The sequence below is a fragment of the Saccopteryx bilineata genome, chromosome 5 (assembly GCF_036850765.1).
Source record: "Saccopteryx bilineata isolate mSacBil1 chromosome 5, mSacBil1_pri_phased_curated, whole genome shotgun sequence".
In the NCBI taxonomy this organism is placed as follows: Eukaryota; Metazoa; Chordata; class Mammalia; order Chiroptera; family Emballonuridae; genus Saccopteryx; species Saccopteryx bilineata.
The window spans coordinates 265,955,725-265,980,351 of NC_089494.1; the positions used below are offsets into that span (position 1 = coordinate 265,955,725).

The following is a 24,627-nucleotide window of genomic DNA, read 5'->3' on the forward strand; positions in this document are numbered from 1 at the left end:
CGCAGTGGCGGCGGGCGCAGTCGGAAGCCCGGCGCGGACTGCGGGGTACAGCTGGGACCACGGCCTCTCTTGCCAGCAGCGCGGACCCGGCTCTCGCCCGCCGCCGGGGGTCGGGCCGCCCCGGCCGGGAATGGCGGCGGCGGCCGAGCCCGGGGCCCGCGCCTGGCTCGGCGGCGGTTCGCCGCGTCCGGGAAGCCCGGCCTCCAGCCCTGATCTGGGCAGCCGAGGCCGCGCGCGGCTGGGGCCGGAGTCGGGGTCGGGGTCCGGGCCGGGGTCGGGGCCGGAGCGGGCAGGCTCCCGGCCCCCGGGCTCCGCTACGCCGGGCCATATCTTCCGGAAGGTGACGCTCACCAAGCCCACCTTCTGCCACCTCTGCTCCGACTTCATCTGGGGTCTGGCCGGCTTCCTGTGCGACGGTGAGCGCCCGCGCCCCTATCGCAGACTGCAGCCCCTGGCGCGGGCTGGGCACCTTATCTCTGGCCTCTGCATTCCCAGCAATGGCCTTACCAAGGGCCAGAATTCCCCACGGAGGTGATGAGGACCAGTTCTGCCTGGGGTTTGAGGGCGACCGGTGCCCGCGGCTCCTCCCCAGTAACTCCCTGCGTGGGCTTCTTCACCTGAGTCAGGACCCAATGGGAGAAGAACAGGGGGCCCTGCGTGAGGCAGGGTGAGGGGAGGGGCGGGGCAGGGATGGGGATGAGGCCAGTCCACCCTGAGCAGGTCAACTCCTCTGAGCAGGGCCGCCCTGGGCTGCTGATTCCTGGGCTACTGACTCCTGTGCTCTGGTGCTGGTCCACAGAGGCCTGGTGTTTGCATTGCTCACGCTCAGACTCCAGGACAGCCGGCCCTGAGGCCTGCAACCCAAAGTTCGGCATGCCCCAACAGGGCTTCCATCCGGCTGCCAAGACAGGGCTGGGTGAAAAGGCCCTCCCTCGTTCGGCTCCTGGGCAGCCAGTGTGTGCTTCCAGAGTCCTGCTCCCTTCCTCAGGGCAGGTGGGAGGACCCTGGGGAGCACAGCTGCCCAGGCGCCTGCTCAGGAAGACAGGGCTCTGGCTCTGGGACAGAGGGACAACTCAAGGAGAAGTCTGCAGAGACCAGGTCTAGGCTGGGTAGAGGAGGCTGAGCCCTTTACACAGGATTCCTTCTGTCAGGGTAAATGGTTGTCCCGACACCCCCAGGACTGCCCCAGGAGGCCTGACCAGCTGGCACGGGGGTGGTGACCCCTGGTTTTTCTGTCATATTGGAAACATTGCACTGCCCTGCCTCCCCTGGGAATCGCAGGAGGCTCACCTAAGGTGGGAGACGTGCTTGTGCAGGCTGAGTCAGCTCCAGTCTGAGGCTACACCCAGGGCCCCTGAACAGGTGAGAGGTGGTGAAGGCAGAAGACAGCAGCTCATGGAAAGAGGCTGAGCATGGGGGTGATTTGGAGGCTTTCACTGGGCAGCTGTGTGAACATCTTCCCACTGCTGTGAAGAAGGGGCTGGTGATCTCAGCAAGCAGAGGAGACTGACAAGGATGTGGGAAGAAGAGCCCCTCCTCTGGCAGGAGCACCCAGGACTTGTGGTGTGGGGTGATGGGGCCCTATCTTAATGGGCCAGAGAAGGAAGCTGGACGCCGCCTGCCCACAGCTCCTGCCTTCTGTGGCAGAGCTGGTCTGGCTGCCAAGAGGAGAACTCACTCCTCAGTCTCTGTGTCTCCCTGTTTCTCCCACCTGAGCCTAGACTGCTTCCAGAATAATATATATTTTTAAGTTTTCCATTGATTTGAGAGGTGGGGGTGGGAGTAGGGTGGGGAGAAGAGTTGGAGAGAAAGAAGCATCAACTCTCTGTTCCACTTAGTTCCATTTAGTTGTGCACTCAGATTGCTTCTCTTACATGCCCTGACCAGGGATCAAACCCACAACCTTGGTGTGTTGGAACCAATGCTCTCTTTACTAAGCCAGCCATCCAGCCAGGACCTAGAGTTTTCTGTGAAGCAAGGCCTTGGCCTGCTCTCCCAGCCTGGGGAGGAGCTTGTCTGTCTCCTAGGGGTCGGGTGGGACGGCACTATCTGTGGCCCCTGGGCAGTCTCACCTAAGGCTGTGTTGTAGACTTGTCCATTCCATCCCACCCCAGGCCCCCTCATCCTCACAGATCCACCCATGCTGCATGTGCCTCCAGAGGCTGCCCTGCCCACTTGTCTTGAGGTCTCTCCCTTTCCTGTTTTGCTTGGGGTCCATTTCCCAGCTGAGCCTTAGTCTCACTGGGCCTCCCCAGGACGAGTGGGGATGCCCCCTTCTTGGGTGGACCTCAGGAGAATGGCACAGTCTGAGTTCTCTGCCTTTAGGGCCTCTGGACTGCCCAGCCTTCTGGACAGGGACAGGGGCAACCCTCACGAGGCCAACCAGCCTCCACGAGGTCCTGGCCCTTCACAGATTGGCTCTGAGTCTCAGCAAGCACATGGCATGTGGGAGGGGTAATTAGGGGTGTGTGTGGCTGTGGGGGAGTGAGGGAAAGGTGTTTCTGGTGAAGCCAGTCTGGGGGGGATGTGGAGAGGTGCCCATCCACCTGCCTGCCCCTCACAGAGATTGAAGGAGAGCTTTGCCTGCATTTGGGGGGAGGGGCCACTCTTTGGATACCAGATATGTCACTTAGGATGGTCAGAGCTATCAGGTCTCTGCTCCAAGAACTGGGCTCTCTTCGAATGAGGGGTGGGATGGGGCAGAGGATCAGGGTGTCCCTTAATGCTTCTGGGGGAGGCTGTTGCTATAGCTTCCCTCTGCCCCCATGACTGGGGGGGAATGGTGGGAACTACCTCCCAACACACCCACAATAGGAGGGGCTGGGAGACTTCAGTGACCCCACCCATGCAAGATTCGGCCCCATCAGCTATGGAAGTATGTACCCACTGTGATGGGTACTCTGTCCTGTTGGAACATTGGTGCCCTGCTATGGCCCTTGGTGGTCCCACCGGCCGAGGCCTCCCATCTATGTGCCAAACCTGGGATCCCTTGGTTTCTGGGCAGCACAGAGGCCAACTCCCATGGCTCTGTTTCCACAGTCTGCAACTTCATGTCCCATGAGAAATGCCTGAAGCAGGTGAAGACCCCCTGCACCAGTGTGGCACCCAGCCTGGTCCGAGTGCGTATAGAGTGTGGGCTGCCGTACGTGCTGGGAGGGACAGGGGTGCTGAGGGGACCTGTGGCAGGCAGGGCTTGGGCTGGTGCTCAGGCCCCAGGTTAGATGGGGTGGGCCAGTGGGAGGGCTGGGGTGGGAGGGCTTCTTTATGCTGGTCTGGGTCCCTGAGCTTTGGACTACAGGAGTCAGGCAGGAGGCGTGGGGTGGTGATGGATCTCTCTGCGATGTAGAAAACTGGATGGGTGTGGACATTGGGGGTGAGGGTTGAGGGGCAGTGGGCCCCAGGCTGAGGCTGTGTTCTGCCCCCTCCAGGTCCCTGTGGCCCATTGCTTTGGTCCCAGGGGGCTCTACAAACGCAAGTTCTGTGCTGTGTGCCGCAAGAGCCTGGAGGCGCCTGCTCTCCGCTGTGAAGGTACCACCCATTTCAGGGTCCCGGTCTCTGGTGTTCAAGGTGCCCAGCCAGCCTTGCATAGCCAGGTGGCTGTTCAGGGCTGGAGGCGTGGCCCTAAGGGTAGGATAGGAATATTCTCAATTCTGGAGCTGCCCTGGCAGGGCATCAGGTTCAGGGCTGCAGGCTACATGTTGAGGTGGGCCCAGCGGGAAGAGCCAGGAAGAAGTGGGGTTCTCCCGGCCACACACTTCAGATGCAGGAAGCTTCAAGATCGACTGGTCAGGGTGGGCCTCAGGCAGAGCAGAGATGCCGGCGAGAAGGGGGCAAGGGGCTTGAGGAGCAGGAGGCTCCTAACCCTGCCCACCCCCCAGTGTGTGAGCTGCACGTTCACCCCGACTGTGTGCCCTTCGCCTGCAGCGACTGCCGCCAGTGCCACCAGGATGGGCACCGGGACCACGTGAGTGCGCAGGAGCCAGGAGCCCAGGGTGGGGCTGGCGGAGCGGGAGCGGGCCCAGGCCCAGAGGGGCCTGCTGACGGGACTCTCTGCAGGACACGCAACACCACCACTGGCGGGAGGGGAACCTGCCCTCTGGTGCACGCTGTGAGGTCTGTCGGAAGACGTGCGGCTCCTCCGATGTGCTGGCTGGACTGCGCTGCGAGTGGTGCGGGGTCCAGGTTGGAGGGGGAGAGGGATGGAGGTCGGGTGGGGACCTGGCAAGAGCGGTGAGGTGCTCAGGCAGGGGGTGGGGGGGCGGGAATGGAGTCTTGGGGGCGGGGCGAGACGAAGGTGGGCTGAGGCGGGGCCTGGAGTGGTGCCGTGTCCAGTTGGGGCGGGGCTGGGGGGTGCCTCCTTTCTATTGGAGCCCGATTGTGGCACTCTTTTGGGGTGGGCATCTCCGTAGTGCAGAGAATCCGGGCTCCCTTTGGTGGTGACCGGGCGCAGGAGCTGTCAGTTCTGTGGGGTCACTAAGGGCCAGTTTCCATATGGCCCTCATCCACCTAGAGACCCCCGGCTCAAAGCCATGCCCCCCTCCCAGGCCCACACTGTCTGCTCCGCGGTGCTGGCCCCTGAGTGCACGTTTGGGCGCCTACACACCATGGTCCTGCCCCCTGCATGTGTGCACCTGTTGTCCCGCAACTTCAACAAGACACACTGTTTCCGCATCTCTGAGAGTGTGGCCCCAGAGCCCGGTGAGCTCGGGATAGGGGTGGGGGTACAACTGGCAGATGCACCTGGGATGGGACAGCACGAAGTGAGAGGCCCGCTGTGTGCATCCCACAGGTGAAGGGGACGACTGCGTGGATGGAGGGGCTCCCGCCTACCCAGGCAGAGAGGTGCTGGTGCCAGAGTCCAGTATGTGCCCCTTGGCTGCCGCCTAGCTGTCCCCCACCCCCCACCCAGTCCCTAGGGCCCACGGGCTCACACCTACTTCGCTCTGGCCCAGGCAAGCAGACTCTGAAGATCTTTGATGGCAGCGATGCTGTGCATCGAAATTACTTTCGTATCATCAGCGTCCCCCGCCTGGCCAGGAGTGAGGAGGTGCTGGTAAGAAGGGGCCCCCCTAGGGCAGTGGCAGGGCCCGTCCAGCATGACTTGCTCGTGGACACTGGCCCCCACCCCGCAGGAGGCCGCCCTGAGAGCCTACTACATCACAGAGGACCCTCGTGACTTCGAGCTGCAGGCGCTCCCTCCACTGCTCCCGGCTGGTGACCCTGGGGCCCAGGGGCAGGCCTGCAGCGGCGGGACTGTGGAGGAGGAGGGCAGCAGAGGCCCCCGGCCCCGAGAGGCTGCACTCGAGGCCTGGGTCATCCGCGCCCTGCCCCGAACCCAGGATGTCTTGAAGGTCTACCCTGCCTGGCTCAAGTGAGACCCAGGCCCTGGGCACGGGGTCTGCCTGTGGGAGTTAAGAGGGATGCGAGCTGTGTCACCTGAGCTCCTGAGCTTGTCCCCTGCAGGGTGGGTGTGGCCTACGTGTCCATCCTTGTGACTCCAGAGAGCACTGTGCGGACGGTGGTGCTCGAGGTCCTCCCCATGCTGGGGCGCCAGGTGCGTACCCCGGGCCTGCCCTGGCCCTGGCCACCCAGTGGACCCTGGGAGGATGTCCCAGCTGGTGTCCTGGGGAGGTGGGGTCTGGTCCAAGCTGACTACCCCCGACTCTGCCCCCCACAGGCCGAGGGTGTCGAGAGCTTTCAGTTGGTGGAGGTACTCATGGGCAGCAGGCAAGGTAAGAGGGTGGCCTGCAGCTGATGCCCTGGCTGGTCTGCCCCACAGTGCTCTGGGGTGTTGGGGCAGGTGTCTGCAGAGGTGGGCACAGCACCCGGTGCTGATGGCTGTGCCTCTCACCCTGCAGTCCAGCAGACGGTGCTAGTGGATGAAGAGCTTTTGCTCAACCGGCTCCGGGACATCCGGCAGGTCAGTGGGTGTGGACACTGGCCCCGGGAGCTGCTGACCTTTGGCCGTGACCTCTACCTCATTGAGGGAGTCCCCAGGGCCACCCTGGTGGGCATCTGACCATCCTGGTCAGCAGTGCCTCCCTCTCTGGCCTGGCAGGTCCTTCTACTTCCTGACAGGTCACCCATTCCTGGAAGATGGGTTTTTGGGCCACAGACCACTCAAGTTTCCTGTGGGGAGTAGAGGGAGGAAGCCTGTGTCTTTCATCCTCTCCTCTCTCTGGGAGTCTTCCGTGGCCCCCTCTGGGTGTGGGTGGAGGGGCCTGGCACGGAGGGCTGCCCTGTGCTCCGCTCGGTACTGCCCCTTCCCCTCTCTACAGACATCCCTGCGGCAGATGAGTCAGACTCGCTTCTACGTGGATGAGGTCAGGGCTGTGGCTCCCCGCGTCTCCCTGTTTGTTGGTGGCCTGCCTCCTGGCCTGTCCCCTCAGGAGTATGGGAGTCTACTAGACGAGGCTGTAGCTACCAAAGGTGCGACTACCTGTACTGGTCTGGGGCTACTGGCTACCAGCCACTGGGGACAGGGCAGGCATCCTGAAATAGACCGTGGGGGCTGCTGGACGAGGCCGGGTCCTCCTACTCTCCCATCACTACCACAGCCTGTGCCCAGCTGGTTCTCCAGCCAGGGGAGTCTCCAGGGCCCAGGCTGCAAAACCTCCTCTGAGGGGCTTCTGAGCTTTCTGAGGTCTAGTCTCTGCCTCCTCTGCTGTGGGCCCTAGGGGATGGCTCTGCAGGGGTGAGGTCTAGCCTCTGCCTCCTCTGCTGTGGGCCCTAGGGGGATGGCTCTGCAGGGGTGAGGTCTAGCCTCTGCCTCCTCTGCTGTGGGCCCTAAGGGATGGCTCTGCAGGGGGCTGTGCCTAGGGTTTGGGGTGGCCCTTTCTGGGGTCGCTGGCCCTGCTGCGTGTGAAATATCCCCAGACAGAGCGGCTGGGGGCTTGCCGAGCTAGTTTGGACAGCCCTGGGGCACGGGGGCCTGGCGACGGCTGGGGGCCCCGGTCACCCTGACTGTGGCCTGTCTTTGCAGGTGGCCTGGTATCTGTGAATCACATCTACTCCTCCCAAGGTGAGCTGCCCCACCCGCAGTCAGGTTAGGGCAGAGGCCACTCCCCTCAGTTAGAGGATAGAGCCCTGTCCTTGTTGCCTCTTTGTGAACCCGCACCCTGGTTACCCTGACTTTTCTCTCGGGGAACCACGTGTGAGGGAAGTGTGTTTTGTCTCCTGGCCTGTGGCTGCAGTGCTGTGGCTAGACCATGACTGAAGCCAGAGCATGTTAACCATCTGACCTGGGTTCACATCTTTATCAGGAAAAACCTAAAATCTACCAGAAGTGGGAGAACAGCTTCCTGAGCCCATGTCCCTGTGGTGGGTCCTCAGCAGTTGACCAGTCAGTCCCCCGTTCTTGTGGGCAGGCTGGGGAGCGAGCGTGTGCCTGGCTGCTCCATCCCGTGTCCTGGCGGCCTCACTCACATCCACCCACCACGTCCTCTCTCCACGAGGGTCACGAAGACCCTCCCAGGGGTGGTGGCCCGTACCACGTGGATGCTCTGGGGTGGGCCGAGCTCACTGTCCACCCACCACGTCCTCTCTCCACGAGGGTCACGAAGGCCCCCCCAGGGGTGGTGGCCCGTACCACGTGGATGCTCGGGGGTGGGCCTCACTCACATCCACCCACCACGTCCTCTCTCCACGAGGGTCACGAAGGCCCCCCCAGGGGTGGTGGCCCGTACCACGTGGATGCTCTGGGGTGGGCTGAGCTCACTGTCCACCCACCACAGGTGCCCTGGTGCTGGATGTGGCTTGCTTCGCAGAGGCTGAACGGCTGTACATGGTGATCAGGGACACAGCCGTGCAGGGCCGGCCTCTGACTGCCCTGGTGCTCCCAAATGTCCTGGTGAGTGGGAGCTGGGGCCTGGGTGGGACGTGGCTTTGTGGCTGGTGTCGTCTAACACTCAGGTGTTTGCTAACCCAAGCTCTAACCCTGTTCACACGACCGAGAGGTCTGCAGGGACCACAAGGACCCCCTACCGGCTCTTGCCCTCTCTGGGGTCACTGGACCTGGTCTGCACCTGTGCCCAGCAGGGCGTAGGACCCCAGCTCACACCCTTGGCCACCTCAGCCAGCAGCCATCTCTGACCAGATGCCATCCTGAACACTTCGCACTGCCTGAACAAGGGGGTGCCTGGCGCCCAGACCAAGGCGAGAGTGGGCTCCACCATAGGCACAACACGAGTTGAGGGAGGGTGACAGGCGAGCACCCTGGACCCTGCCTGTGCTCTGTGTTTCCTAGAGCCTCTGGTCCTCAGCCCTGCAGACCCTAGGGTCCCCAGTTGTCTGTGGCTGCTCTGATCCTGTCCAGGGGAAGCAGAATGACAGTAGAATGAGCTCAGGGTCTGTGACCAGGTGAGCAATGCCTGCAGGTCCCCTGCTGCCCCTCTGCACTCCGACCTGGTTCAGTATAGGGTGGCCTAACAGAGGAGGATGTAGCCCACATGTCAAGGCCCTGTCAGCTGGCCCTGGGAGCAGAGCTGGACAGGTGATGCTGGCATGTATTTTCTCCCTCGTGGCAGTTGCCTGCCTTGGGTGAGCAGGTGAGTGGTACCTGCAGGCAGCTCTGCCTAGTGGGTCACATGTCAGACCATGGCCACTGTGTCTGTGCCCAGCCTGTATGTCTCCTGTTGACCAACAACCTTGTTGTAGGAACCCCAGCCTCTCTGCCTTGTCCTCACTTGTGGGGTCCCAGCCTCCTGCCCACTGTCTCTTGGGCACTGTGTTTTGGGGTTTGGGGGGATGGAGCTTAGTTCTGAGCTTGAGGGAAGGTGTGTGGCCTCCCTGTGAACTGGGCTGCTCTTCTTGGTTGCCATGTGTGTGGGCAGGGGCCCTGTGAAGGAGAGCTGTGTTCTCCCAGGCTGTGTGCCAGGTGGCTCTTAGAGGGGCCAGTGGGGTCCAGCCTTGGCTGTGGCCACATCGATGAGGCAGTGTGTGAGGTCTTGGGGATGTGTGTCAGCAGCTGTGCCTTGGCCTGTCTGCTCAGAGCTCCAGGCTGCTGGCCTCATTTTGTTTGGCCCCATTGCCCACAGGCCTGTGGGTGCCCCCTCTGCCTTGAGGGGTATCCCTAGAGGTCAGTGATGTACTGGGGATGTTGTAGGGCTCCCTGGGCCTTCTGTGTGCATTCTTTTTTTTTTTTTTAATTTTTTTAATTTATTCATTTTTTTTAGAGAGGAGGGGGAGAGAGAGAGAGAGAGAGAGAGAGGAGAGAGGAGAGAGAGAGAAGGGGGAGGAGCAGGAAGCATCAACTCCCATATGTGCCTTGACCAGGCAAGCCAGGGTTTTGAACCGGCAACCTCAGTGTTTCCAGGTTGACGCTTTATCCACTGCGCCACCACAGGTCAGGCTGTGTGCGTTCTTAGGAGGGGACTGCCTCAAGTTGGCTCAGGCCAGGTGGGTTCAGGGTTGGGGACAGTCACTGCCCAGGCAGTGTGGTGGGAGATGCATGCATAACTTGGTCCCCTTCTGACAGCACACGAAGCTGCCCCCAGACTGCTGCCCCATCCTCGTGTTTGTGAACCCCAAGAGTGGAGGCCTCAAGGGCCGTGACCTGCTCTGCAGTTTCCGGAAGCTGCTGAACCCTCACCAGGTCTTTGAGCTGACCAACGGGGGTCCTCTTCCCGGGTGAGTCTGGTGGGGGCCCCACTGGCTCGCAGCCTGGCAGGCCCTGTGAGGGTTGACAGGCTGGTGGGAACAGACTGGACTTCGGTGTTGGAGCCCTCAGAGGCCGTGTTAAGTGGAGATGAGCTGTGGTCCCATTCTGCCGCTGGGTCTCGACCTCCTGCCCCCATTTGCCCGAGTGGCCGGGGCTGGTGGCCAACAGTTTCTGTCCCTCTCGCTAGGTTCCACGTGTTCTCCCAGGTGCCCTGCTTCCGGGTGCTGGTGTGTGGTGGGGATGGCACCGTGGGCTGGGTGCTTGCTGCCCTGGAGGAGATGCGGCACCAGCTGGCCTGCCCAGAGCCTCCTGTTGCCATCCTGCCCCTAGGCACAGGTAGGGTCAGCCAGTGAGTCGGGAGGCGCGGTCTTGGAGTCCACGCCTTCCTGCCCCAAGTCTTGGTGTGGACAGTCAGCCTGGGTCTCACCTCTGCCCCAGGGAACGACCTTGGCCGGGTCCTCCGCTGGGGGGCGGGCTACAGTGGAGAGGACCTGTTCTCAGTGCTGCTGTCGGTGGATGAGGCTGAGGCCGTGCTTGTGGACCGCTGGACCATCCTGCTGGACGCTCACAAGGCCAGCGGTACAGAAAGCAGCATGGCAGACCTGGAGCCCCCCAAAGTACAGTGTGCCTGGGGGAGGGTGTGGTGGCCCTGGGGCCCCTGCAGGTGACTCTCCACCTTGGCGGAGGTGCAGTACCACCCCCTCTGTGGAAAGGAAAGTTGAGGCTCAGAGCAGCGATGGCTGGGTGACGGCCAGGGCTGGCTGGCTGGGTGCCTGGCCTGGACCACGGGCCCTGCTTTCTCCTGGATGCTGGTGGCTACCAGGCGTGCTGTCACCCAGCAGAGGTAGCTCTGACAACAGTAGTGGAGTTGGGTTGGAGACGAGGAGGCTGGACCCAGCTTGGGGGAAGTGGGGAGCCCCACGGTGGGGGCTTATAAGGCCACGGGAGAATGCGTCTTGTCCCCAGATTGTGCAGATGAGCAACTACTGTGGGATTGGCATCGACGCAGAGCTAAGCCTGGACTTCCACCAGGCTCGGGAGGAGGAGCCCAGCAAGTTCACGAGCAGGTACCACAGGATTGAAGAAGTTAAGACGGTTCTAGTGCAGAGCAGGGGCTGGCCCCCAGTGACAGAGGACTTCCTGGGGACTCACTTGCAGGAATTGGTGGAGAGGTGCTGGCAGCTGGGGGCTGATTTGGGCAGGGCAGGGGCCCCACTTTGTTCTAGCAGGTGTATCCTCCTGCAGGTTCCACAACAAAGGAGTGTATGTGCGGGTGGGGCTGCAGAAGATGAACCACTCGCGCAGCCTGCACAAGGAGATCCGGCTGCAGGTGGAGCAGCAGGAGGTGGAGCTGCCCAGCCTCGAGGGCCTCATCTTCATCAACATCCCCAGGTGCCAGTGGGTGGGGCTCTCAGGGGCTCTGCCCTAGCTGCAGCCTCAGCTCCTGCCTAGTTCTGGCTCTGGGGGGACTGTGTAGCCACATTCTTTTTATTTATTTTATTATTATTTTTTTTTTACAGAGACAGAGAGAGAGTCAGAGGGATAGACAGGGACAGACAGACAGGAATGGAGAGAGAGAAGCATCAATCATCAGTTTTTCGTTGCAACACTTTAGTTGTTCATTGATTGCTTTCTCATATGTGCCTTGACCGCAGGCCTTCAGCAGACCAAGTAACCCCTTGCTTGAGCCAGTGACCCTGGGTCCAAACTGGTGAGCTTTTGCTCAAACCAGATGAGCCCGCGCTCAAGCTAGCGACCTTGGGGTCTCGAACCTGGGTCCTTCCACATCCCAGTCCAACACTCTATCCACTGCGCCACCGCCTGGTCAGGCTAGCCTGCATTCTAACCTGTGCACCCCTCCCTCTCGGCACAGCTGGGGCTCGGGGGCTGACCTGTGGGGTTCTGAGAGCGACTCAAGGTTCGAGAAGCCACGAATGGACGATGGGCTGTTGGAGGTGGTGGGGGTGACAGGCGTCATGCATATGGTAAGTGTGGGCAGGTGGGTGGGCCCTCGTGTGGCTCTGCACCCGCTGAGCCCTCCCGCCCTCTCCCCAACCAGGGCCAGGTACAGGGTGGGCTGCGCTCCGGCATCCGCATTGCGCAGGGCGCCTACTTCCGAGTCACTCTTCTCAAGGCCACACCTGTGCAGGTGGACGGTGAGCCCTGGGTCCAGGCACCTGGCCACATGATCATCTCGGCCGTGGGCCCAAAGGTGAGTCGTGGGATGTGCCAGGCCAGACTGAGAGCTGGTGGCAAGGTGGGCTTGGCATTGACAGCCTACAACTGTGGAAGGAGCCTGCATAGCCGTGTCCCTCCTTCTGTGGTCAGTTCCCTGATCCCTGGCCAGCCCTTTGAGAACCTGCCTCTCTCTGGAAACGAGCTCCCTGGGGCCACAAAGGGGGGAATGTCTACTGGGCAGGGAAGAGGCTGGAGCACCTACCTCACAAGCCAGTCTTGTGGCCCTGCTCCTTGCCCTTCTGTAAAATGGGCTGAGATGGTGCCAGGCAATCTGGGTCCCTGCCCTCTGACCTCACCTGCCCTGGGACAGGTCCACATGCTCAGGAAGGCCAAGCAGAAGCCCAAGAAGGCTGGGACCAAGGATTCCCGAGCAGATGGGGTGCCTACCTCCGAGGGGGACTCTAAGTAGAGGAAGGCCCCAACGTGGTCTGTACCTATCCTATAGCAGCGGCCAGCAGTGGATGAACATGCCTGTAGCCCTGACCTCAAGGCGTTCCTCCCCATACTCCTGCCTCTCAACCAGTGACCTGAGGTAGACAGGAGTTCTGGCTAGCCAATCCTCTTGCTTCCTGGGGCCCAGGCCCCCACTATGGAGGCAGGCATGCCCCCCTCTTTCCCAAGCCACCAATGAGCCCTTTGAGCTGTCAGCCCTGGGTCTCATCAGAGTCCCCTGAGTGGTCTCTGGGTGTTCCATGGGTCCTGGGTGTGCCCAGCATAGACATGGACACCTACCTGCCACCAGCTCCTCTGGCCTCATCACTGCAAGCCTGTGTCCCAGGGGTGAAGGGACAGCCCTGCACAGGAGGGCCCTGAGGCCAGGCAGACTCAGCCACCGTCCTGAGGAGTGTGTGATGCCTAAAGGCAGGGGGAGGAGGACATGCAGAAGTGCCTGCAAGGGACCAGAACTGAGCTGACCTGGACCCAAGGAAAAGGTTTACAGTGGAAGGTGTGGAGAAGCCAGCTTTAATCAAGGACGACTCAGTACTTTGTCTTGTTCATCAACAGTCAACATGATCATTCCGGGTCTGCTGAGCAGACAGGACTTCCGTGGTCTCGGTCCTCTTCCACAGAGGACCTGACAGGTGGAGCATGGCTGGGCAGGCTGCCTGCAGCCCCGAGTTCCATGACCTCTGGAGCCATGCCTCAGACCACAGGGGGAAACGAACAGTCCACCTAGGAAACGGAGGCCCGCAGACCCACGCCTGCCCCACACTGCTGTCCCTCACAGGGCTGGCCCAGCACCCCCAGTGGCTTTGCCTTAGCTTCAACCTCAGATCGGCTCCACCGGCCCTGTGCCTCCCAGCTTCTGCCAAAACTGCACTGACTGCCTGTTGTCTCGTGTGCCCCCAGCCCTGTCTCTGGTGAACTGGTCCCTGCTCCACTAGCCCTGCTGTGGAAGCCGTCTGTAGAAGCTGTAAATTGTGGTTAGGGTGACCTGTATTTAAGTGCATCTGTGCTCAGAGGAGTCTGTGTGCCCTCATGCATAATCCACACTACCTGCGACCGTAACTTATGTCTGCCACAAATACAGCCTTGCTCCTGTCTGTGTGTAAGGGTCAGTGTACATGGGGAGGGTGGGCCAGGCTGGGCCAAGCCAGGTCCCAGAAGGGGCTGCCTGGTGTCGGGGACCTGGGGCCATGGTGTGTCCCCCTGCCCCACCCAGGAGGGCTGAGGGGTCCGGACTGGGCCCCAGCTCCCAGAACCACTCGACTGTCAGCCGTGTGGGCCTAGGACAGAGGTGGGCACGTGTGACAGCACAGGGGAGGAGAACGGGACTGGCGCTAGCAGGGGGCTGCAAGCAGTGGGGCCTGAGGGTCCTCCTCGGTGCCCCGTGTGGGCCGAGCCAGGCCTCGCAGGGCCCGCAGTAGGGCCAGGGCCAGGCGCACGAGGAGCCGCAGCAGCAGGAAGGCGAAGGGCACGGCAATTTGCATGAGGTGGAAGATGGCTGTGCTGAACCCGCTCAGGAAGCAGGTGGAGGTGAAGGCCAGCAGGCTGGCGCACGGGTACAGTGCGAGCTTGGCAAACATGAAGGCGTGCTCCCGGCCCCCGAACCGCGCGGCGGGCTGCAGCGTCTCCGCCTCGTGCAGCAGTGCCGCCGTCCACATGGCAAACTGGAAGATGCTGGCGAAGAAGATGATGGCGCAGCTGACCCGCACGCGCTCGAGCTCGTCGTGGGGCCGCCGGGCGAAGGCCGAGGTCTGCTGGTAGGCCAGTGGGAGGCCCCCCACGAAGGCGAGCGAGAGCGTGTTGAGCAGCCCCATGGACTGCGTGGCCTTGCGCACGTGCAGGAACAGTGAGTGGTGGGCAAACCAGAGCAGGCCCACCGTGGCGAAGGAGCCAAAATAGGCCAGGAACTGTGGCCCGTACACACTCAGCGCGGCCACCAGGCTGCCGTGGAACCTCTCCGCCACATCCTTGGCGTCCGGGATGTTGTCCTCACTGAGAATGCGAGCAGACGGCACCTGTAGCAGTCGCCCCACCCTGACCCGGCTGCTGCTCCCACCTCCCACACACTTGAACTTCAGGTGAATGGTGCAGACTTCTGGGAACACCAAGTTTTCATTATCATGTTTACACACACTCAGTACAGCAAACAAGCGTGTCATTCATCTGAAGTTCAAGCTTACCTGCATCCTGTTTGCCCTAATTGGCCACTGCCTGCTGGACCCCAGGGCTGCTGAGCAGCACTGGCCCCCAGCCCATACGGCCTCCATGGTGGGCACTACGAGGTCTGTCCACCCTCCAGCAGTGGCCTGTCCATTGGGCAGACCTGCTGACAATACAATAAGGAGCAATTCCAAGGTGTATCAAGCCTTGGGCTTCTCCCCTCATAGGGGCAAGGTGCCTGAGACACTGTCCCCAGAAGGGTGCTGCATGTGTGTGTGGAGAGAGCTGGGGCTCCAGGCTGAAGGAGGGGGCAGCAGACACAGCCCAGGGAAGTCGCCCGGGGACTCCACAAGTTCCTCAGCCAGAGGGAGGGCGGCTGGGGCTCTGGGTAGAGTGGAGAGCAGGTCCCCAGCCCCTGGTCCACAATCAGTCAGTCCTCAACACCTCTCACAGTGGGGACCCAAGCTAGCAACAGATCATTCCAGAAGCTTAATTCTAGGTCTCAGGGATTGCTAGCAGTGGACACTTGCTACCAATTTTAAAAATTCACAAATTACAGTAGAAAAGAGTTACCAGGAGACCATTAGGAGACTGAAAACATTAGACTGTCAGATGTGAGCATGAAGTCAGGGTCGATGACACGGTAACACAATAAGGACATGCTCACCCAAGGACTAAGAGGCCAAGGAGGGACTGGCAGGAAGAGATAAGCTCAGAAGCAAGCAGGGCAGAGGTGGACCAGGAGAGCTGGACGGAGGATTCGGCCGAGGGCCCGGGGTGGGGCTGCTGGCATGGAGCCCTGCCCACTGGAGCCCTGCCCAGGATGGGATTCCTTCCTGGGGAGGATGGTGCCAGGGGACCCGAGATGCTCTTGAGGACAAGCAGGGGAGGCTGCGTGTGGACCTCACCAGATGTCCAGGATGAGGAGGGTGGCCACGATGGCATAGACCCCGTCGCTGAAGGCCTCGACCCGCTCCTTGCTGAGAGGCTCCTGCAGGTCGAAAGTGAAGAACTCCACACTGTGGGCCTCGGGCGCCTGGCGGCCTGTGGACATTCAGGAAGGAGACGCTGGGCCTCGGGGCAGGGGCGGGGGGCTCAGTGAGGCCTTGAAAATGGACAGTGCTGCCCTCTTCCCCAAGGGCCAAGAACATGCAGACCAGGGCAGGGGGACCCACGGGGATGCCTGGCCTGTGAGGAGGGCTCTGGAAGCAGCACCTGGCACCCACCCGCGAGTCTGTCTCTGCACCAGCCGGCAGCCTTGCTGACGTAGGGGAGGAAGATGACCGTCGCCATCAGCAGGTAGGACTGCGCGAGAGACAGCAGGTGTCAGGGCCACACGAGGGAGGGCAGCGCCAGCAACAGAAGAAGCACAGGTGAGTCACACCTCATCCAGGCAGGCAGCTGTGCATCAGAGAGCTTTACCAGGAGAGTGCCTGCCACCCACGTCCTCAAAGGGTCGTGTCTACAACAGACAGGATCCCAGGACAACGGCTGGGGAGGAGCCCCACAGCCCAGGAGCCATGAGGACGCTCTGCACCACTCCCCTCAGGGAAAGGCGTCAAAGCCACAGCAAGCGATCACCTCACACCCACCAGGACGGTTACTGTCAGGAAAACAGAACCTGCTGGCGAGGAGAGGGCCCGGGAACCCCGTGCACTGACGGTGGGAATGTGAGAAGGTGCAGCCGCTGTGGGAAATGGGTGGAACTTCCTCACAAGGTTGCCCAGAGCCGCCACTGGACCCAGCAGCCCCACTGTGTTTACCCAGAGGGGATGCAGGCTCTCAGACACCTGCCCTCCCTTGTCCACAGCAGCCCGAGCGTCTGCGGATGGAGGGCTGGACAAGCATGCTGTGGATTATCGGGATGAGAGGAAGGAGATTCAGACTCCACTGCCACGCGGTGGGCCTGGAGGACACGTGCCGAGAAGGGCGCCAGGCATAGAGGCCTCGTGTGTGTAGCTCCACGGACATGCAACACCAACGTGGGCCCTCTCCCTCTCCCTCTCCCTCTCCCTCATCCTCATGGGGACATGCAACACCAACGTGGGCCCTCTCCCTCTCCCTCGTCCTCGTCCTCATCCTCATGGGGACATGCAACACCAACGTGGGCCCTCTCCCTCTCCCTCGTCCTCGTCCTCATGGGGACATGCAACACCAACGTGGGCCCTCTCCCTCTCCCTCTCCCTCGTCCTCATGGGGACATGCAACACCAACGCGGGCCCTCTCCCTCTCCCTCTCCCTCGTCCTCATGGGGACATGCAACACCAACGCGGGCCCTCTCCCTCTCCCTCTCCCTCGTCCTCATGGGGACATGCAACACCAACGTGGGCCCTCTCCCTCTCCCTCGTCCTCGTCCTCATGGGGACATGCAACACCAACGTGGGCCCTCTCCCTCTCCCTCTCCCTCGTCCTCATGGGGACATGCAACACCAACGTGGGCCCTGGCCCTCTCCCTCTCCCTCTCCCTCATCCTCATGGGGACATGCAACACCAACGTGGGCCCTCTCCCTCTCCCTCGTCCTCGTCCTCATGGGGACATGCAACACCAACGTGGGCCCTCTCCCTCTCCCTCGTCCTCGTCCTCATGGGGACATGCAACACCAACGTGGGCCCTCTCCCTCGTCCTCGTCCTCGTGGGGACATGCAACACCAACGTGGGCCCTCTCCCTCTCCCTCGTCCTCGTCCTCATGGGGACATGCAACACCAACATGGGCCCTCTCCCTCTCCCTCTCCCTCTCCCTCATGGGGACATGCAACACCAACGTGGGCCCTCTCCCTCTCCCTCATCCTCGTCCTCATGGGGACATGCAACACCAACGTGGGCCCTCTCCCTCTCCCTCGTCCTCGTCCTCATGGGGACATGCAACACCAACGTGGGCCCTCTCCCTCGTCCTCGTCCTCGTGGGGACATGCAACACCAACGTGGGCCCTCTCCCTCTCCCTCTCCCTCGTCCTCGTCCTCATGGGGACATGCAACACCAACATGGGCCCTCTCCCTCTCCCTCTCCCTCTCCCTCATGGGGACATGCAACACCAACGTGGGCCCTCTCCCTCTCCCTCATCCTCGTCCTCATGGGGACATGCAACACCAACGTGGGCCCTCTCCCTCTCCCTCATCCTCATGGGGACATGCAACACCAACATGGGCCTTCTCCCTCTCCCTCTCCCTCTCCCTCTCCCTCGTCCTCATCCTCATGGGGACATGCAACACCAACGTGGGCCCTCTCCCTCTCCCTCGTCCTCATGGGGACATGCAACACCAACGTGGGCCCTCTCCCTCTCCCTCTCCCTCATGGGGACATGCAACACCAACGTGGGCCCTCTCCCTCTCCCTCTCCCTCTCCCTCTCCCTCATGGGGACATGCAACACCAACGTGGGCCCTCTCCCTCTCCCTCTCCCTCTCCCTCATGGGGACATGCAACACCAACGTGGGCCCTCTCCCTCTCCCTCTCCCTCTCCCTCATGGGGACATGCAACACCAACGTGGGCCCTCTCCCTCTCCCTCTCCCTCATGGGGACATGCAACACCAACGTGGGCCCTCTCCCTCTCCCTCTCCCTCGTCCTCATGGGGACATGCAACACCAACGTGGGCCCTGGCCCTCTCCCTCTCCCTCTCCCTCATCCTCATGGGGACATGCAACACCAACGTGGGCCCTCTCCCTCTCCCTCGTCCTCGTCCTCATGGGGACATGCAACACCAACGTGGGCCCTCTCCCTCTCCCTCGTCCTCGTCCTCATGGGGACATGCAACACCAACGTGGGCCCTCTCCCTCGTCCTCGTCCTCGTGGGGACATGCAACACCAACGTGGGCCCTCTCCCTCTCCCTCGTCCTCGTCCTCATGGGGACATGCAACACCAACATGGGCCCTCTCCCTCTCCCTCTCCCTCTCCCTCATGGGGACATGCAACACCAACGTGGGCCCTCTCCCTCTCCCTCATCCTCGTCCTCATGGGGACATGCAACACCAACGTGGGCCCTCTCCCTCGTCCTCGTCCTCGTGGGGACATGCAACACCAACGTGGGCCCTCTCCCTCTCCCTCTCCCTCGTCCTCATGGGGACATGCAACACCAACGTGGGCCCTGGCCCTCTCCCTCTCCCTCTCCCTCTCCCTCATCCTCATGGGGACATGCAACACCAACGTGGGCCCTCTCCCTCTCCCTCGTCCTCGTCCTCATGGGGACATGCAACACCAACGTGGGCCCTCTCCCTCTCCCTCGTCCTCGTCCTCATGGGGACATGCAACACCAACGTGGGCCCTCTCCCTCGTCCTCGTCCTCGTGGGGACATGCAACACCAACGTGGGCCCTCTCCCTCTCCCTCGTCCTCGTCCTCATGGGGACATGCAACACCAACATGGGCCCTCTCCCTCTCCCTCTCCCTCTCCCTCATGGGGACATGCAACACCAACGTGGGCCCTCTCCCTCGTCCTCGTCCTCGTGGGGACATGCAACACCAACGTGGGCCCTCTCCCTCTCCCTCATCCTCGTCCTCATGGGGACATGCAACACCAACGTGGGCCCTCTCCCTCGTCCTCGTCCTCGTGGGGACATGCAACACCAACGTGGGCCCTCTCCCTCTCCCTCTCCCTCGTCCTCATGGGGACATGCAACACCAACGTGGGCCCTGGCCCTCTCCCTCTCCCTCTCCCTCTCCCTCATCCTCATGGGGACATGCAACACCAACGTGGGCCCTCTCCCTCTCCCTCGTCCTCGTCCTCATGGGGACATGCAACACCAACGTGGGCCCTCTCCCTCGTCCTCGTCCTCGTGGGGACATGCAACACCAACGTGGGCCCTCTCCCTCTCCCTCTCCCTCGTCCTCGTCCTCATGGGGACATGCAACACCAACATGGGCCCTCTCCCTCTCCCTCTCCCTCTCCCTCATGGGGACATGCAACACCAACGTGGGCCCTCTCCCTCTCCCTCATCCTCGTCCTCATGGGGACATGCAACACCAACGTGGGCCCTCTCCCTCTCCCTCATCCTCATGGGGACATGCAACACCAACATGGGCCTTCTCCCTCTCCCTCTCCCTCTCCCTCTCCCTCTCCCTCGTCCTCATGGGGACATGCAACACCAACGTGGGCCCTCTCCCTCTCCCTCTCCCTCGTCCTCATCCTCATGGGGACATGCAACACCAACGTGGGCCCTCTCCCTCTCCCTCGTCCTCATGGGGACATGCAACACCAACGTGGGCCCTCTCCCTCTCCCTCTCCCTCATGGGGACATGCAACACCAACGTGGGCCCTCTCCCTCTCCCTCTCCCTCTCCCTCATGGGGACATGCAACACCAACGTGGGCCCTGTCCCTCTCCCTCTCCCTCATGGGGACATGCAACACCAACGTGGGCCCTCTCCCTCTCCCTCTCCCTCATGGGGACATGCAACACCAACGTTGGCCCTCTCCCTCTCCCTCTCCCTCATGGGGACATGCAACACCAACGTGGGCCCTCTCCCTCTCCCTCTCCCTCATGGGGACATGCAACACCAACATGGGCCCTCTCCCTCTCCCTCTCCCTCTCCCTCATGGGGACATGCAACACCAACGTGGGCCCTCTCCCTCTCCCTCTCCCTCATGGGGACATGCAACACCAACGTGGGCCCTCTCCCTCTCCCTCTCCCTCGTCCTCATGGGGACATGCAACACCAACGTGGGCCCTTTCCCTCTCCCTCTCCCTCATGGGGACATGCAACACCAACGTGGGCCCTCTCCCTCTCCCTCGTCCTCATGGGGACATGCAACACCAACGTGGGCCCTCTCCCTCGTCCTCGTCCTCACGGGGTACACCCCCCACTCACCGCCGGGTAGAAGAACAGGGAGAAGCCGGCCGCTAGGAAGCACAGCGCTGGGCCCCGGAGGACGATGTGCAGGATGTGCTGCCGGTAGAGGCCCCGGTGGGCGGAGCACCCGATCTGGGGGTTCAGGAGGTGGGGGAAGTGGAATGCATACAGCACGATCAGTGCCTGTGGAAGAGTGGGCTGCTGTAAGCCTCACAGCGGGGAGTGCTGGGGTACGGACAGGACAGGAGCCCCTGCTCGCTGCATGCGGGGGCCTGACTGCTCTGCCTGCCCTCCGAGAACTCAAGCAACCCCTCTTGACTCTCTTCCCACATTGCCCCGGGGCCCGGGCCCAGTCTCAGTGAGTTCTCAGTGCGCCCGTGGCAGGCGCCCCGTGTGCACGGCTCCCACCCCAGGCACACCCCACCCAGGCACCCTGCTCCATGAGGACACGTGTGTGGGGAGGGGAAGGCATGCAAGGACAGTCTACCTGCACGGCCCCAATGGTGATCACACACATGCAGAACAGGAAGATGCCCAGAGGCACCTCGGGGAAGGTCACCATTAAGGAAAACTGCAGCCAAAAAAGCATAAAACCAGGTTCCGCAGGGCCCAGAGCTGGAAGCCCTCAGAACCCCCTGCACCTGGGCTATCCTGGGTCGGAGTAGCCGGGGCCCTGGGGGCACCTCCTCCCAAAGAGAAAGCCCATCAGCTTTTCCTTTGAAGCCGAAACACCATCACCTGAGATACTGCCAGGCCCCACTCTGGGATGCACAGCCCTGCACACTTGGTCCACTGCTGTCAGTTCAGCGAGTGGGCAGGCATGAGTGGGGAGCTGCTTCACAAGGGGGTATGTCGGGGCTACATGCTGGGTGGGCGGGGAGCCGAGGGGGTACTGGGGATGCCCCTTGTCGGCCCTGGGAGGCTCAGGTACACCTCTGCCACTGCAGGCTTGCGAGGACTCCTGGGAGTCTCCCCCTCCCCCCCACCTGCAAACCCATGTACCCCCTCCCCCTGGCAGCCCTGACTGCCAGCTCCCCCAAACCTCCTCTCCTCCTTGCCCTGCACCACCCTGCTGGCCTGATGTTCCGAGTCCTCTCGCCCAGTGGAGGGCAGGCTGGGCCTCGGGGCAGGGGTGGGGGGCGCAGCGAGGCCTAGAAAATGGCCAGTACTCACCGTGAACGGTAGGAACGTGATGGTCATCATGCAGGCCTGATAAGCAGGACGGATGGAGTCAGGGAGTTAGGAAGGGACGGAGGAATGGCAAGGGGGTCACTGCAGGCTGGCTGTGCCCCCACCCCCTTTGCCCACCCCACACAGAGCGTATGAGCTCATTTCAGTGGAGTCTTGGGGGAAGGCCACTTGAAACTGGCCATGGACAGGGCAGCAAAAAGCCGAGAGCCTACTTTCACTCCTCCTTGAAGGAGTGATCTGTGCATATAATCATTTCCCCAAACTGGAAGGGAACTCACCAGGTTGAGCAAGGCGAGGGTATCGTCAATTTTCCCAACAACCTGGAACAATCTAAACAATTTGAGAAAACAGGAAGAGACACGCCATCAATAACATGGTTCCAACAGCATCAAATACACTCTCTGTATTTTCTGGTTAAATCCTTATGGTATGTCACTTTAAACCAAATCTAAAGTACTGCCCAATGTACGAAGGTTAGAAAATACTGAAAACATGCAGAAGAAAACCTAAGTGCCCTGGAAACGGCTACGGCAACATTTCCACAAGATTCCTCTTTCTTCCCATTCACAGCTCTGCTCGAACAGAATCAGGGTGTGGAAATGAACGGACGTGCTCGGTAGCTCTGGGAGTCAAAGTCCTCGCAGCTGTGGCAGGCTGACCATGCAGGGCTAGGGGGCTCCTGCAGCTGCAGAGGAAGGCCCAACCCCCAGGAGACCAGAATCCTGGAAAGGATGAGCTCCAGCCTCCAGTGGGTTTGAGCTTCTGGCCTCAGTGTCCCAAGACCACTTTTTTTTTTATAATTTATTTATTTTACAAGGACAGAGAGAGAGTCAGAGAGAGGGATAGACAGGGACAGACAGACAGAAACGCACAGAGATGAGAAGCATCAATCATCAGTTTTTTGTTGCCATTGCGACACCTTAGTTGTTCATTGATTGCTTTATCACATGTGTCTTGACCGTGGGCCTTCAGCAGACCGAGTAACCCCTTGCTCAAGCCAGCGACCTTGGGTCCAAGCTGGTGAGCTTTTGCTCAAACCAGATGAGCCCGCGCTCAAGCTGGTGATCTTGGGGTCTTGAACCTGGGTCTTCCGCATTCCAGTCTGATGCTCTATCCACTGTGACACTGCCTGGTCAGGCCCAAGACCACTTTTAAAAGTGGAAACCCTTTCTGGACATCAAACACGGAACCTGCTGGAACAGTCTGTTTAGCAGAGACAGCTTCATGTCGTTCCTGCAGGGCCGTGAACAAAAACCTGAAGTGGGCCAGGTGCAGCGGGGCTCTCCAGGGTCAGGGCTCTCCAGGGTCAGTTCAGCAGCTAGAAACAAACACCTGTTCCTGAGGCCCCCTGCAGTACTCGTGCTGCCTCTCCGGGGGGGTCTCCTCAGGGTTCTGACTCCTCTGAAGACGTGCCTTCCCCTGGACTGGGCTCAGAGGGGTGTTCCCCCACCTGGTGGTCTGCAGCCCCCAGAGGCCGAGGAGGCCTCAGGAGATAGCACTCAGGGCAGGACCTCGGAGTTCTGTGCTGGTCTGAGGCCAGAGCTCCAGGAGCAGGGCGCGGCCCAGATGAACCAGGGCAGAACGGAGCCTGCTCAGCCACCAGCAGGTTAAGAGGGCAGCTCTGGCCCACAGACTCCCACCTTGCTTTAAACAAGAAAGGTAGAAGAGAAAAGCTGTCCTCTAAGCCTGTCCCCACTCCAGAAAGAGTATTTTTCTGAAAACATTGTGACACTTTTAACGCAATGCCAATGACTACATGCCTCACTCCCAGCATCCTCGCCTCGGGAGAGCACTTCCTTTCCAGAGACAGCCCCGCCCCAACGCTATCCCTGGGAGCCCCACTGGGGCTCTGGTCCTCTGGGGCTCCGGAACCCTTTCCCCTTAGTCCTACGGAAGCTCTTCCTCCTTGAGAGAGAGCTCAGTCCCCAGGGCACGGGTCCTGGCCAGAGCAGAGGGCACAGGCTCACATACTGTGCCCTGCTCGGCGCAGTCTTGTTATTTTACTGATTTTAGAGAGAGAAGGAAGGGAGGGGGAGAGGAAGAGAGGGAAACACTGATCTGTTCCTGTATGTGCCCTGACCAGGGAGCAAACCCACAGCTTTATCAGGACGGCGCTCTAACCGACTGAGCTATCCAGCCAGGGCTCTGCACAGTCTTGAGGCGGCAACAGGCCCCACCTGGGCCCACAAGCTCGTCACCCCTTTCACCATCCAGGCCGTCACTGCTGTGTGCAGAGAACGAAGCAGAGGCTGGGTGAGGGGTGAGGAGAGGCAGCCCACTGACCCGACGCCCTTGGGGCTCAGCCCAGGAAGTGAGGGACAGCTCGATGACCCCAAGAACGGGACCGGGTCGGTGCTATGAGCACGTAGCTGCCGCGCTGACCCGAGCCCGTACCTTGTGTGTGCTGCCCAGGCCACGGTCACGATGAGAAACGTCATCAGGTAGACGGCAATCCTGGTTGCTAGAAGTCTCTGTATACTTTTGTCAAACTGCTGAAACAGAAGGGCGTCCCAGTCAGGCGTCAGGCGGCTGCACTCATGATGCCTGCAGCCCCCAGGGGAGTCAGGGCTTTTCTGAATGTTACACAGTATCCCTTTGTTGGGGCAGCTCAGGAACAGAGGGTCGGCCCTGTCTCTGTGCTGGGTGAGCTATCCATGGCAGACTCCACCCATGTTTCTAGTTAGCTCTCACCAGCACCCGATGAGAGACATTACCACCTTCCCACAGATGAAAAAGCCCCTATGACTCCCCAACGGCACACAGGCCAAGTGTGCTGGTCGGTACTGGGCCACAGCTGTGCCCGCCTCACCCCTCTGCTGTGAGGATGCCCAGTCACATGCAAGGAGGCACCCCTAGGGATTTTCCAACATCTTCTGAAACCCTGTCCAGCTTCTGTGTCGCTATTGAACTCACAGAACAGAAACATTCCAAGTCGGCTACTCACAGAAACTGCTTTAGAAGTAACACTATTCCCCTTCACCTCTGATGAAAAAACCTGGTGTCTCTGGGCACCCAGCAGGCCATCAGCCGCTGAGCCCCGTGCCGAGCACCACTGCAGAGGACAGGACGCCTATTTCTCAGCCTGTCCTTAAGGGTCCCCACAAGGACACTGCTTCTGTTTGCAGGTCAGGGTTGGGGCTGACCAGCA

The 24,627-nt window shown here is 61.2% G+C and overlaps 2 protein-coding genes across 7 annotated transcripts in view; one reads left to right on the forward strand and one right to left on the reverse strand.

Moving 5' to 3' along the window:
* On the forward strand, nucleotides 1-13,440 carry DGKQ (diacylglycerol kinase theta). The gene is made up of 23 exons (XM_066280086.1): nucleotides 1-416; nucleotides 3,040-3,119; nucleotides 3,429-3,528; nucleotides 3,879-3,964; nucleotides 4,057-4,182; nucleotides 4,545-4,698; nucleotides 4,790-4,861; nucleotides 4,953-5,053; nucleotides 5,133-5,371; nucleotides 5,464-5,554; nucleotides 5,678-5,732; nucleotides 5,859-5,920; nucleotides 6,279-6,429; nucleotides 6,983-7,021; nucleotides 7,734-7,849; nucleotides 9,476-9,627; nucleotides 9,846-9,994; nucleotides 10,097-10,275; nucleotides 10,625-10,725; nucleotides 10,904-11,050; nucleotides 11,532-11,643; nucleotides 11,718-11,870; nucleotides 12,207-13,440. The coding sequence occupies exons 1-23, from the start codon at nucleotides 131-133 to the stop codon at nucleotides 12,303-12,305; spliced, it is 2,850 nt and encodes a 949-aa protein (XP_066136183.1). The 5' UTR covers nucleotides 1-130; the 3' UTR covers nucleotides 12,306-13,440.
* Nucleotides 12,839-24,627, reverse strand: part of TMEM175 (transmembrane protein 175) — a 20,257-nt gene continuing 8,468 nt past the window's right edge. Inside the window, exons 1-9 of one of the 6 annotated variants that reach the window (XM_066280092.1) lie at nucleotides 22,546-22,588; nucleotides 22,427-22,484; nucleotides 21,758-21,809; nucleotides 21,462-21,497; nucleotides 20,776-20,859; nucleotides 20,307-20,471; nucleotides 15,730-15,808; nucleotides 15,412-15,547; nucleotides 12,839-14,335 (exon numbers count right to left, since the gene is read on the reverse strand). In XM_066280092.1, the coding sequence (XP_066136189.1) occupies nucleotides 13,678-14,335; nucleotides 15,412-15,547; nucleotides 15,730-15,808; nucleotides 20,307-20,471; nucleotides 20,776-20,859; nucleotides 21,462-21,491 (1,152 nt within the window). In that variant the 5' untranslated portion in view covers nucleotides 21,492-21,497; nucleotides 21,758-21,809; nucleotides 22,427-22,484; nucleotides 22,546-22,588 and the 3' untranslated portion in view covers nucleotides 12,839-13,677. Of the gene's footprint in view, nucleotides 14,336-15,411; nucleotides 15,548-15,729; nucleotides 15,809-20,306; nucleotides 20,472-20,775; nucleotides 20,860-21,461; nucleotides 21,498-21,757; nucleotides 21,810-22,426; nucleotides 22,485-22,545; nucleotides 22,796-23,873; nucleotides 23,972-24,627 lie in introns of those variants that run through there. The other 5 variants (XM_066280089.1, XM_066280088.1, XM_066280087.1 and 2 more) reach the window with 5 other exon arrangements.

Excerpts from the sequence above, each read along its gene's own strand:
- DGKQ (XM_066280086.1), top strand. The coding sequence starts at position 131 with ATGGCGGCGGCGGCCGAGCCCGGGGCCCGCGCCTGGCTCGGCGGCGGT. Across the intron at positions 5,372-5,463 it reads GTCTACCCTGCCTGGCTCAA|GGTGGGTGTGGCCTACGTGT; the intron begins GTGAGACCCAGG and ends TGTCCCCTGCAG. Across the intron at positions 11,644-11,717 it reads TGACAGGCGTCATGCATATG|GGCCAGGTACAGGGTGGGCT; the intron begins GTAAGTGTGGGC and ends CTCCCCAACCAG.